Source organism: Ambystoma mexicanum, chromosome 11, assembly GCF_040938575.1.
Source record: "Ambystoma mexicanum isolate Mex_15411 chromosome 11, UKY_AmexF1_1, whole genome shotgun sequence".
Taxonomy (NCBI): domain Eukaryota; kingdom Metazoa; phylum Chordata; class Amphibia; order Caudata; family Ambystomatidae; genus Ambystoma; species Ambystoma mexicanum.
This window is the reverse complement of record NC_090934.1, coordinates 108,801,483-108,814,461: the sequence shown is the minus strand read 5'-3', so window position 1 is coordinate 108,814,461 and position 12,979 is coordinate 108,801,483. Positions and strand designations below refer to the sequence as shown.

Here is a 12,979-nt window from a genome sequence, read left to right as displayed (position 1 = left end):
AACCACTGTTGCCGGGGCACCTGGAATATCCTGGTAATATCGGTACCGGTAACGCTAGGTCCATTCACCAGTATCCTGTCAGATTTATTGCCAGGATACCAGCTAACTCGGGATGACCCCAGTGTTTCCTACCTACATGAATGACAAGAAGCTTAGTACTCATCGGATGTCAGCGGAGGCGGGCGATGATTGCCAGGCATTAGCGGAGGGACATATCCCACACACCATAAAAACAAGACAAGACAAGCATTGTTGTCCTCTTTCTCAGTGATGGAACCGCTACAGGATCCCAGAGTCAATTCCTGGCGACACTGGATAGGTGAAAGTTATTGGGGGCCTGCTGCTGTGAATAATGAGTCCACTGTGGTGGTGGCGCTTCACAGGTATGGTAGATGCTCCTCAAGTAACACCAACACAAACTATATTGCAACTTTGAGCCCCAAACAGGCACACTCACCCAACCAGAATGACTATCGCCAGCCGCCCGAATTAACTCCCTCATTATTTCCCCTACTTGTAGCTTTCCTTCAGCCATTCCCTGTCCTCCTGTCATGCTTCGAATGCTGACCCATGCTCTTAACATCTCTCTCATTGATTAGTATGAATACTTCAGTTATTCCAGAAGACTCACTGTAAAATGGTGAGGCAACATGACTCTGGCTAATGCTAAAAACCCAAAGGTGATATGACAACACACATGGGTCATGTGAACAGGAGGCCATGGAGAGAAGTGGTACTCATTCAAAACCTACTATGTCCTTTTGTATAAGTGTTATTTCAGTTTGCCAGTATCCTAAAAAAAAAAAAAAGGTTTGGTTCCAGTGAATGGCACACGTGCACCTCGCATCCACAAGCTGTAATAATGACGTCGACATCGTCCGTAATGCAGCTATAGTTAGTTGGCGTATTGTAAAATGTTGGCATTCAATGACGCATGTGTCGTTCAGTTCTCAGGGTTAGACTGCTCATTTCTAAAGGCGTTCACGTGAAAGGATCTGACGGTGGTTGTAAGTAGGCAGAGTACTGAGCTCTCCCATAAGATGGATGACTGATCTTCTCCCGGTGATCAAGGTGATTTATGGATCTGTGCCCGTCTGGGCTAAAAAACATACCTCATTGAATCAACATGACATTCTAGTGCAGGTTTCATTGGACGATTAATGGGGCTGAAAGAAAATGAAAAGGATACAATATATTCAACTCAAATATACGCACAATTGTAATAAGTTAGAGTAAGAACTAAAGTAAGGGGGTGGTGCTGTTTAAAGCTCAAAATCGGTAGAAAGGGGTCTGCAATCTTGGGTTTCCCAGATGTTTTGGACTAAAAATCTTATGAGCCCTACCCACCATAGACATTGATGAAGGATCATAGGTATTGTAGCTCAAAACATACAGAGAGCCAGGGGTTGCAGGCCACTGCTACAGATCAATGACAGAGGTTCTTGGAGAAGGGTTGTTTCCTATACTCTCATTTTTTACCAGGATATCAAGAAGATATCTTTGATGGTCCTCGAACTTACTGAGATGTTGTTTATTGAATTATTGAATTTCCAGTGGAAATGTTGCAGACTCTGATTCCTGTGGCAGGAATCGAGTGTCAAGGAACATACTTCTAGTGAGGGCCAGTCATTTCCTTATGAAAGGAATGACCCAATGAATGTGACCAATCCTCGTCAGCATGCACACTCAAACATCTGTATCCAACCCCTGTCAACGCAACCAGATATTCCACCATCAGGTTCCTCAGTCGTTGGTAGTAATGCACCACCCTCTAACACCTCCTGATGCCCCACAGTGATTGGTACCACCATCCCTACAATCTAACTCAGCAAGGCCACAACGTCTGTCAATTTGCCACCCTAAATGACTCAGTCACTGTCACGCACCAGCAGCCAAGCCCGTCCAACTATCACTCCTGTCGTTCCCACCATGAGGCTCCTGATCCATGGATGATCACCACCTTTTTGGGCTCATCCTCCTCAGGCGCCAGTCTACCAGCCTCACTGTGCTCAAGTGTTCAGCCATTTGCAGCCATTACACCCTCCAGTTCCCACTGCATCAAATAACACATCATTAATCCCCTCAGTCATTGACGGTGACCACTTGTTCAGGCTCATACACCTCAGTCATCCTGCCACTTGTTGGAGCTCCTTGTTCACTGCCAGTCGCTCTTCTCACACCGCACAGCGTGCACAATCCCAATCCTCTCTCCTATTGCTAGTCACCAGTATTCTAGCCACACAACCACCTCCCCAGTCTACATATGCCCTTAGCCATACACACCCCAAGCCCGTTTGGCACATACCAATAGTAAACAACTCTAAACCACTCGTTCACACTCACTCACTCACTCAATCCCTCACTCACTCACTCACTCACTCACCCACTCACTCACTCAGACACTCAAACATTCACTAACTCTCTCCATATTTATGTTGTAGCAAACGCTTCTTTTGTTTTATTTTAAAATAGTTTCATTATAAGTAACACATTATTCCACAGGATTGTTGGTGGGGTGTTCTAGGAATTATCTGATAACAGAGGAGACCTGCATGATGACGCGTGTGCACTTGTGTTAGGTCCCTTCAAAATTCATATCTTATGTGAAAAAGGATAAGGCATTGGGTTGAGTTTCAGTGGAATCCTGTACTTTTGTTTGTTAAGTAAATGGTAAACAGGACAGAGGGCCTATATTGGTTCTTGTCTAAAGCATAAGACCCTGCATCACACGCTGCTTCTTCAACCTGCGATGAGGCTTTCGTGCCTGTCTTTGAAGGCCTTCGCCATTGAATGTGTCCGTTTTTGTCTCCATTCTTGATGCAGATCGGAACATGGAATCCCACCGAAGGCCTCAACATTACTGAAGTGTCAAAGAGCAGAGGTCACAATGTCACCGACTCGTTATCCAACCGGTCATTGGTTGTCACCACTGTGCTGGTAAGGAGCTTCCATCAGCATCTAGAGATGTCCTACCAAAGGTTGCACACTATGTAGAGGTTGATGTTAACTCAATGACCCACTCACACATATACTCTTCCACTTACACACTTGCACACTCACTCAGGTATTCACTCACTCACTCACTCACTCACATACACAATCACTCTCACTAACCCTCTCTCTCACACACTCAGTACTTTTGGTACAAGAGCTCACAAGTAATTTTCAAATCTCTGCTGCTGCTGGACGTAAGGAGGAATTACACGTGTTTAGCAAATGTAGATAAATGTTACTGTTTGTGGGGCTACTATTCTGTTTTAAGTGCTAGAAAGGTTGACTTGTAAGTATCGGGCTGATGTAGTCAAATTACAGCTCAGAGGGTGCAGATCTTGCAGGAGGCGGAGAAATATTCCTGAAGGGTTCATGAAGAATGGACGGACTGGATGCATGAGGGAGAGTTTCTGTGGTCGCCTTCATGAATCGGCGCCGCCAGGGGTGGACTGGCCTATAGGGTACTCTGGAGATTTCCCGGAAGGCCTCTGCACCCTGGGCCTCTTTTGGGTGGCATTCTTTTCTATTTTCAAATGTTCTCGTAGGAAACGCATTGGGCTTGCTGGAAATGTGTAACATGGGGCCGCTTTGAAGATGATTTCCAGGGCTTCTTTTGGTTCCTAGTCCATCCCTGGGCGCCGCCATCTGACATAGTTCTGTGATGATCCCAGCATTTAAAGCAGGCGGAGCATACACTTTTCTAGGTGCTGACCTAGTCATATCACGTATGGCATAGTAGAAGATGGCAACCTTTCACTTGAAGTTTTATGCCGCCGATCTGAATATGCTAGAGATGAGTAGCCATAATCAGTTGTAGTATTAGCCAGGAGTGGACTGGCCTATAGGGAACTCCGGGGATTTCTCTGTAGGTCTCTGCACCCTGGACCTCTTTTGTGTGGTAGTTCCAAATGTTTCCATAGGAAAAGGGTTGAGTTTGCTGAACATGTGTAATATGGGCCACTTTCAAAATTATTTCCAGGGCCTCTTTTGGCTCCCAGTCCACCCCTGGTAGTAGCGCTGCCGAGTGCAGAGGATACCATGAGTTCCTATCCTCATGCACCTGGTTAAACCATGAGTTCCTGAACGCCGATATAGCTTAGTTTGTGCTGCCTCTCCTTTTTTCTTTAAATGACTACAGTGGTTCTAAGGGCCTACACATTGTTTCAAAGCTCAATGGAGGGTGAGCACCTGTACCATGTCTAAACTAATCCTCCTCCAAAAATTCAAACATATTTTTTAAACAAATACCTATTAAATCGCTGACAGAATTTCAGATTGGCCTGTCATTAAATGTGGACATTTCAGCAGCATATATTTCAACAGAAATCCTGACAATTCTGCAGATGTTGGTGGTTAAAGCAAGCATGCGATCAACAGCCTTTGATTTGCTCAAACTTCCGCACCTCGTGGCCGGAAATGAGGTCGCTCCTCGTGGAAACTCGCGACTGCAATAATATTTGCCTTTCTGAGAATTCCAGGGAAGTGCGACTTTCTATCCACAGGTCCTGCCTCTGCATTTGGATAGTGTGCTAGAGTATTGCTGGGGTTGCCGCTGTTACTTGCCGTTCCCAGAGAGCTAAACTGCCATCGGCAGGCCGGCCTGCGTGTGTGGGGTGTCAGGAGGTGCACTGTGGCACGGCTCTGTGTTTCAGAGACCGCCCTCTGACAACCAGCGCAGCACATGCATTCCATTACATATGTTACTTTGCCAATGGAACGCTTTGCAGGTGTACATATCAGTGGCGAAAACAATCTCTCCGTGTCCTTATCTTGAAACTACGAATCAAGTGCCAGTGTCTAAGTGTTGGGTAGCCTGGTTGAGTGTCCTTGGCGGTGTTACATGCCAGTGCTGGTCGTCTGATGGGTTAAACGGTCACATAATTCCATGCAATGTGTACATGATGCTGTGTGGAACATGTGGCTTCTGTTGCCCTTCCCTTTAACTATCCCGTTAGAATGTAACCATTGACTGGCTTTGGCAGACACCAGGGTTCAGATTACTGAAGGTTTCCACCGGGGAAAGTGCAAAAATGCACGATGTTAGCACTGCAGGAAACGTGTGCCCTATTTTTCTAAAACGGTGCAACATATTTGAAACCCTAGCACCATGACAAACACTGTTTGGCATGGTATACACACCAGGACAAATATGGCCCTTGTGCAAATATTTAACATTTTCGATGCATGTTGGCACAAGGGCAACGTATGTGCTACTACTAATTACATCCCATATTAGCACCAGTTTGCCATGGTGCAAAAATGCCATGGAAACAGTGTTTGTCATGATGCTATGGGTTTCAAATATTCCCCAATGTTTTTAAAAACAGGGCAAACTTTGCCCTAGTGCTAATATTGTGCAACTTTGCACTTTCCCTGGTTCAATCTTTCTGTAATCTGGCCCCAGGTGCATTTATTTCATGAACTATTTAAACCCTACATGGCATTGCATTGCAAGATGTCATGCTAATGTATTGGCAGGTACAGCCCTCCACTCACCTCCTTTAAAGCCAGTAGAAAAGTTCAGAGAATTAAGCACTCGCGTCATGCATTTAGACACAAGTAGCACCTATCATTACAGTGCTTAGGAGCCAGAGTAACTCTGTATAACAAAGTGATACTAGGATCTATATGCAGTTAATCACGTGGCAACTCCTATGTGTATGCTGTAATAGTGGTGTATGTTTTCCCAGGACAGTTGCTAACATGGGTACTGACATGATTTAGTTACATGATGCAACATATATGACTGGGGCATATGTTTTCAGTTGATATTCTGTTAAAATATCCCATTGCAGCTGGCTACAGTTGTGGGTTTTGCCTTTCACAAACATAAGATACATCTGTCAATATTGGGTATGGGTTGTTTGACCTAAAAAACTTGACCCAGTGCCCATTTGACCTAATCTTTTTTCACTTACTGCGGAGGGAGGCCGCTGCAAGCCCACCTAATGCAGGGGGAGCCCCCTGCTACCCTCCCCCGACTTACCCCCACCTGAACCTATTCCCTTACCCCACCCCACAACTATTTTTTTTATTAAAGTGTACCATTTGACTTACCGAATTAGGTTAAAAAGATGAAGTCAAATGGGAGTAGGTCAAATTGGACAATACCGTCAATATTACCTGTGAGCTCAGAAACAGTGTTTCGTTACAAGATAATAATTAAAAGTGGGTGCCAACAGGACATGCATGTCCTCCACAATACAATGCTCTGTTGGTGGAATGTGGACACACATGTCCTCAGCAACTGAGAGGTTAACAAATGGTACTTTTTTGCATGAGCAGAAACTGTTATTACATTCATGATTACAGAGTGACGCCTGTTTAGCTATGTCTGTTGCTATTGTTATGTGCGCAATTGTGAGAATCCAATGGGTACATGGGTTCATTTCAATGAATAAGAACAAACCTTGTTATTATTATTATTATTATTATTATTATTATTATTATTATTATTATTATTATTATTAATACTTTTTGTTGTGCAACACTAGCTCTGGATCAGTGGAGTAATTCCAAGTTCATACAGCAAAACATTGGTAGCACGAATGAAAGAATTCATGAAGTAAATAGTAGCAATACATTTCACAGTACAATATACAGACGGTGGTGGGCACAAGATAGACAGAATCTAGACTACACAAAGGTGCTGTGAGTAGAGCCAGATTTTATATACTTCCCTAAACTGAAGGAGTGTGGAGCAATCCAGATTACCTCCTGGATGGCGTTCCAGAGGACCGGAGCGTGGCATGAGAAGGACACTTTCCCAGTTTTCTATTTGCAAGTTTTGTCAGGTTCACCAGAATAAGGAGAAGAGTCAATTAGATATGTATGGGAGTGCTAATTAGAGGAGTTGATTGGGGTGTGAATGTTTAAGAAAACAAGTTAAAGGTTTATCGTAATAGAACTCCTTTCAGAGAGATGCAATTTTCTGGAGGATAGAGGTCAGAATGCCAACTACAGGTTACCTTCTCTGAGGAAAGGCGGAACACAGAGGTGAGTTCTATAACTATCTGTCATTTGAAGACTAGCAAAGAGAAGGTCCACCCTCTGTGTAGCTCCAGTAACAGGTCTAACTCTGGGCCTAAAGACTCAACTGGAGGAAAGATCACTGTATGAGACATGTTCTTGTCTACACTGGTGGAATTTTCCATTCGAATAATGCTTCAGTGGTGAAAGCTTTGTTAGTTAAAGCTAAAGAATCCTATGAACAGATACTGCTTTTTGGAGCATGAACAGCTCAGCACAATTGTTAGTCTTCTTTTTTTAAATGTTCATTAAAGTGCTCAAAAGGCAAAAACCTGCGCGTCTCCCAACGTATTAAAAATCAGCAAAGGTTCTGTTGTCAGAATCTGCATGACCAACATGCTCCCCGCTTGCCTAACTTCCCCACAGCCCAGTAATGCTGACAACCTCACTTCCTCCACTCGTCCACAAACACATTGTCCATCCACACGCACGGCAGATATCGGCCACTGACTTTATTTTTTTATTTTTTTTTAATTTATTTTTTATCTGCCCCATATGTGACACAGTTTTCAGGTGCTATATTATCTAAACCCTAAGGTAGATTTTCTACGACAGCTATCTGGCAGATACGCCCTGGGCACCTATAATCGCCCCCACCTCCTTATTATCACTCAGTCCATAGACCAACATGGAACATTGTAAGTTCCTCTTAATACTGCACATTAACGGCACGCGTGTTACTCATCTGTTCCTTACACAGCTTCTCATTCCAACCTTAATCCCAGCACCATGCGATTACCCTCTACGTGCCATCCTGTACCTACCAACCCTCCCCTCAATGCAGCACCAACAACGTGCACCCTAATGACATTTTTCTCCCGAAACTGGTGTCTACTGAACCAGCCCTTCCCAATATCATTTATAGCAACATGTGGTCACCTCCTGCATGCCTCATGTCAGGGACGTCATTTAGGGGTCGCCAGAGGTCTCGACTGCGACCTCTGAGGTCTCCCTTGCGACCTCTACAAAGAAAACAAAAAAAAAGTTTTTTGTAATGCAAGCTCCGGGCTGTGGCCAGCACCATGTGGCTCTTTACTTCTGGAGTGGCTGGCTTTCTTGTTCAGGCTCCTTAAAAAAATAAGAAAAATAAGAACAGAACAGGAGTTCCACAAGTCTAAAACTTTCAGCACTGACCCTAAAGAAGAAAGAATAGGAATAACAAATAATGTGTCTTTCTGGAATTCTATACAATAATTGCTAGACTCATTAAAGATTTATTTCAGGAACACTTCAGGAGGCGAGTCACTGATTTAGTCTGTTCTTAAACGCCTCAACTCAGCCTTTCATCCTTCTGAGGTCGATAAATGAATACCAACACAGGGTGGGTGATATTGGGTGTATATTTTTTCTATGTAAAGCGCTTAAGTGTAAGTACTATATAATAACACATCATTATCCTTTGGTCATGGACGTCTGCTTGCATTCACAGTAATTTGGTAATATGGGCCTATACACACTGATCTTAACGATACATTCTTGTATGAAATGTACATCACATTATAGTGATATCGTAACCATATTTTTAGTAGTGTACAATGCTATGTGATGCTACTTCCTGTTTTGTCAATGGGTGAAAGGTTGTGTTCCATCACTTCCCACAATATCACTTTGTGGTTGGGTCAAATGACATCACTTCCTGTGATGTCATCAGGGGGTCAAGGATCGTGTGATGTCACTTCCGCTAACCCTGGCATTTTGGTGAAATGACGTCCCTGCCTCATGTGTGTTTACCATGCCATTGACTAATTATCACCAGCTGATGTTGACCCTTCTACCTTGCAACGCAACCATCTGCACGGCCATTTGGAGCACGCCTTACGGCCGGCCCCCCTCCAATCCAGGATACGCCCCTATAATACGTCACCTAAAATGGAGAACAGGATCTAACGATTGCTGTGAGCCACAAGTGTACACAGAGGTCCCACCGGGCACAGGAGGTAAACTATCCCACACCCCTTTTTGCATTGAGCACATTGCGCACACCTCGCATCTTAGGGACTTCAGACTTTAGAACGGCTTGGCCGTTTAAGTATACAATGCACTTTAGAACTATCAGGATTTTTTACTCCACAAACAGCCGACAGCGCATAAGATGCCACCCCCCATGACTGGCCCATTCATGTGCTTAAAATTCCAGTCAGCTGGCATCAGCACCTTACCTCTACCTCGGTCAGCGAGGCCATTACCCCTCCTGCCTATCACCCACTTGCTCATACAATTAATACACTTAACTTTGTGCCTCCAAGGAGAGTCATCAGCAATCCCCACCTACTAGCAGCCGCCACCTAACCCTAGTGTCTTAGGAGCACTTGCTCACAGGTCCATATTGAACCAGCCCGCGAGCCACCAGCCTCCTTGGATGCACCCTATGGCTACCAATACGACTCCCAAGTATTGCACGGTCAAGGTATACCTCAACAAGTTCCTTCCTGCATCGATTGCTCTGCCCAACCTCTCATTACAGTACACCACCCCTTCTGGTGAACTTGCTCCCCCATGCAGTGCACATCACCACCAGAGCTCTTGCTCCTTCTCAAGCGCCCCCCAATTCCCCCGCGAGGCACTCTATGTGTTGGAACTCCACAAGAGCACCCTGTTACACAAATCGGATATCATGCACTACAAAGCACAATACAGTGCACATACCAAGCCGATTATGAAACGCAACGCTTCAACACCCGTGATAGTCCCTCCTCCTATTTACCACTGCCACACTCTGCTTGGTGGATAACACCCCCCTGCCATCTGACTCCATATCAGGCTAATCCACTGTTCTGGTAAACGCACTCGCGCACCCACTGTGGCACGCCCAGAACCCAGATGGCAAACATCTGAGCCGCCCACCAATCAGCAAACACATTAGCCTTCCCCCCACTTGGTTGCCAGCGGCAGCAATTGCTCATACCAGCCAGCCACCACTGGGTTCTGCCTGTACCCACCCACTACGGGGCTCAGCCTGCATCAAACCACATTCCATCGCCCCTCTGGCCCACATTGGTACAATTATGTCTGACACTCAACAGCAATACACAACATTGGTTGTTTCCATCATGCATTACACCCACATAGGTTGGAGCTGTGTGCACACTTTGTGACCCTTAGCATTTTCCTTTTTCAGAGGCACCTTATTCAAGGACCCCGCACAGCTCTGTACTCTTCTGGGAAGAACCGGCACTCCTACTACCTACACAGTATATTCTGGGGCCATGCCCAACCCATCTGACACCATTTCTTTCTTTCTCTTGCCCTTGGTGCAACCTTTTTCCTGGTTAATCTAGGCATCTGGGATGGCATTACTTTAATGTACTAAATGTGTTTATGTTAGCTTGTGCGTATATGTCACCCCACAACCATCACACGACCCCCTTTTATCAACTGTATGTGTACTTATGAAAATGTCAATGTATAAACACTCATGTCTATTATGTATCTAATTGTTTAATGGCAACTCACAGGAATTCACCACATCATGACTACGCACCCTCACACTTACACCTTAGCACAGCCTTGATAAAGACCCCTGGTTGAATCACACGTTGGATTTATTCTCATGCAACTGTCAAAATACTTGCTTGCAAAACCCAGGCTAAAATTTGCTGATTGAAAACCAAGAACATTAAGACCTAATTGTTTCCAGAAGTGATTACTTGACCAAACATGAAGGCACACATTGTAAACAATTGGGAATAGCCTGATCTAGCGCCATTACCATCAGGGATCCAACAAAAACACTAATTATCTACAGGCACGCACACATCTGCGCACTTGCAGGGCTTGCATGCAATCCAGAGGTCTGTGTTTGATCCCTCTTTTTTTTTTAAACTAAACTTTTAGAGGATAGGACCTTGCAGGACAACATCAATGCTTCCAGGACAGAGTTGCTTGGAGACGTGCGATTAGGAGTGTCATACACTCCAATGAGACAGTCTATTTGTAAATCAGCATTCCCTGACATTTGTAGCTGGTGCACGTGCTCAGAGGAGTAGAGAACTCCCCCGCGAGAGATTGTCTCCACATTGATTTCCTTCAGAGAGCAGTCTTCCTTTCCTCTGCTTTCCTGTGCTCAAACTTTTCCATGGCGGGCAATGAAATCTCGTCAGTAGTCTAGAGCCTCAGGTAAGTCCAAATCGTAATAAGAAGTCTTCCCTTTCTGAAGACGAAAAAGCACAAAAGGAAGAGATGCAAAAGCTTGTACAGAGGCAGTGGTAAACAGAGAGTGCCTCACCAAGGCTAGCTTCCTTCTGGATCAATCAACTAGGAACCAACCTTGGACAAATAGACAAAGGACATTTGGAGATTTTTAGTTGTGGGGTTAGAGTATGTTAGTTTTGACAGTCAGCAACTAAAAAAAAAAAAAAAAGAGTAGGAAATTCAAGCAACTTCTTTTCAGGAGGTGGATATTGAAGCAACCTCCAAGCAACATCCTTCCAGAAGGGCGACATACAGGAAACCTCCTTCCAGGCGGAGGACTTTCAAGCAACATCCTTCCAGCGGGACGATATTCAAGCAACGTCCTTCCAGGAGGAGGACATTCAAGCAACCTCCTTCCAGGAGCAGGACATTCAAGCAACCGCCTTCCAGGAGGAGGACATTCAAGCAACCGCCCTCCAGGAGGAGGACATTCAAGCAACCGCCTTCCAGGAGGAGGACATTCAAGCAACCGCCTTCCAGGAGGAGGACATTCAAGCAACCTCCTTCCAGGAGCAGGACATTCAAGCAACCGCCTTCCAGGAGGAGGACATTCAAGCAACGTCCTTCCAGGAGGGTGACATTCAAGAATTCTCCTTCCAGACGTAGGACATTCAAGCAACGTCCTTCCAGAAGGGCGACATTCAAGCAACGTCCTTCCATGAGGAGGGCATTCAAGCAACCTCCTTTCAGGATGAAAACATTCAAGTAAGAGGAAAGATTCTTCTGAATTCTCTGTAAGGTTCTCATAACCTCTGCTCCTGCCACAGAGGTTTGCAGGTATGGCCAGGGGTGAGGAAAGGCTCTGTGCAAAGTAGCTGGCAGGAACCTGGCATGGAAGTCTGACCTCATGTAGTTTCAGATCTCAACCTGTAGTAGACAGAAGCAGAGAGAGAGTCTGTTTTTAAATCATTGCTCAATTTCATTTCCCCTTAGAGGTGGAAAAAAAGCATAGCCAGTCAGTTCTGGAAGTCTGTGCATTATATGCCTCTGAGGGTCTGAGGGGGTCTGTAGGTCCTGCAGGATTAGCACTGGGACCTGACAAGTTTCCAGTCTGGTGGCGGCCTTACTGTGTGCCGCCCGCTATTCTTAGATTGGCCTTCAGATAGGCCAGCGTACTCATAGTGGCTGCTTTGCAGGCGAGGCATGGTTGCTTCGCGGGTGAGAAGCACGGTTTTGAACCAGACCCTAACCAGGACGGGGAGCCAGTGTGGGAGTAATGTGTCACATACTTATGTGTATTTTCATGCTAGATCAAATTAGAAGGTCTGGCTTATTTCTAGATTCTGGCCCGAAAGGACAAGGTGATGCTAGCAAAGTTACAAACATTTGTGAGTTATGTTGGAGGTAGTTGGGGGTTCTCGATAGGGATTAAGAAAAAATGCTGGAAATATATAGTTCTATTTCCGTATATAGTCTTTGAACTCATTTCTAAGGGGTAATTTTAGGAGAAGAGGTTTGCCATTTTTTAAAAGAATGTCCCAACTCCCTGTAATGTCCCATTCAGAGAGAATGCCTGAAACCCTTTTCTTAGCACATAGACCGAATGGAATGGCCCAGCTTTTGCCGATTGTAGCAATGGGGCCTCCACTGCCATGAACTCCCCCTTGACTGATGTCCAGCTATGAAACAAAGGACAGCACACAATTAGCGCAGTCCAGTTTAGGGGATGCTGACCTTGGCTGCCCACCTTCAACGCTTTCCAGCATCAATCAGAACAAAGAAATGGCTCCTGCCTTTTAACACAGATGTATGTGTTAAAAGTCAAAGG

At 45.1% G+C, this 12,979-nt stretch overlaps 1 protein-coding gene across 2 annotated transcripts in view; it reads left to right on the top strand.

Annotated features, from left to right (window-relative positions):
* Positions 1-12,979, top strand: part of GRIK3 (glutamate ionotropic receptor kainate type subunit 3) — a 1,124,179-nt gene that overhangs the window by 788,811 nt on the left and 322,389 nt on the right. For both annotated transcript variants that reach the window (XM_069622638.1, XM_069622639.1), the window contains one exon: positions 2,824-2,937. In XM_069622638.1, coding sequence (XP_069478739.1) covers positions 2,824-2,937 — 114 coding nt within the window. The remainder of the gene's footprint in view (positions 1-2,823; positions 2,938-12,979) is intronic.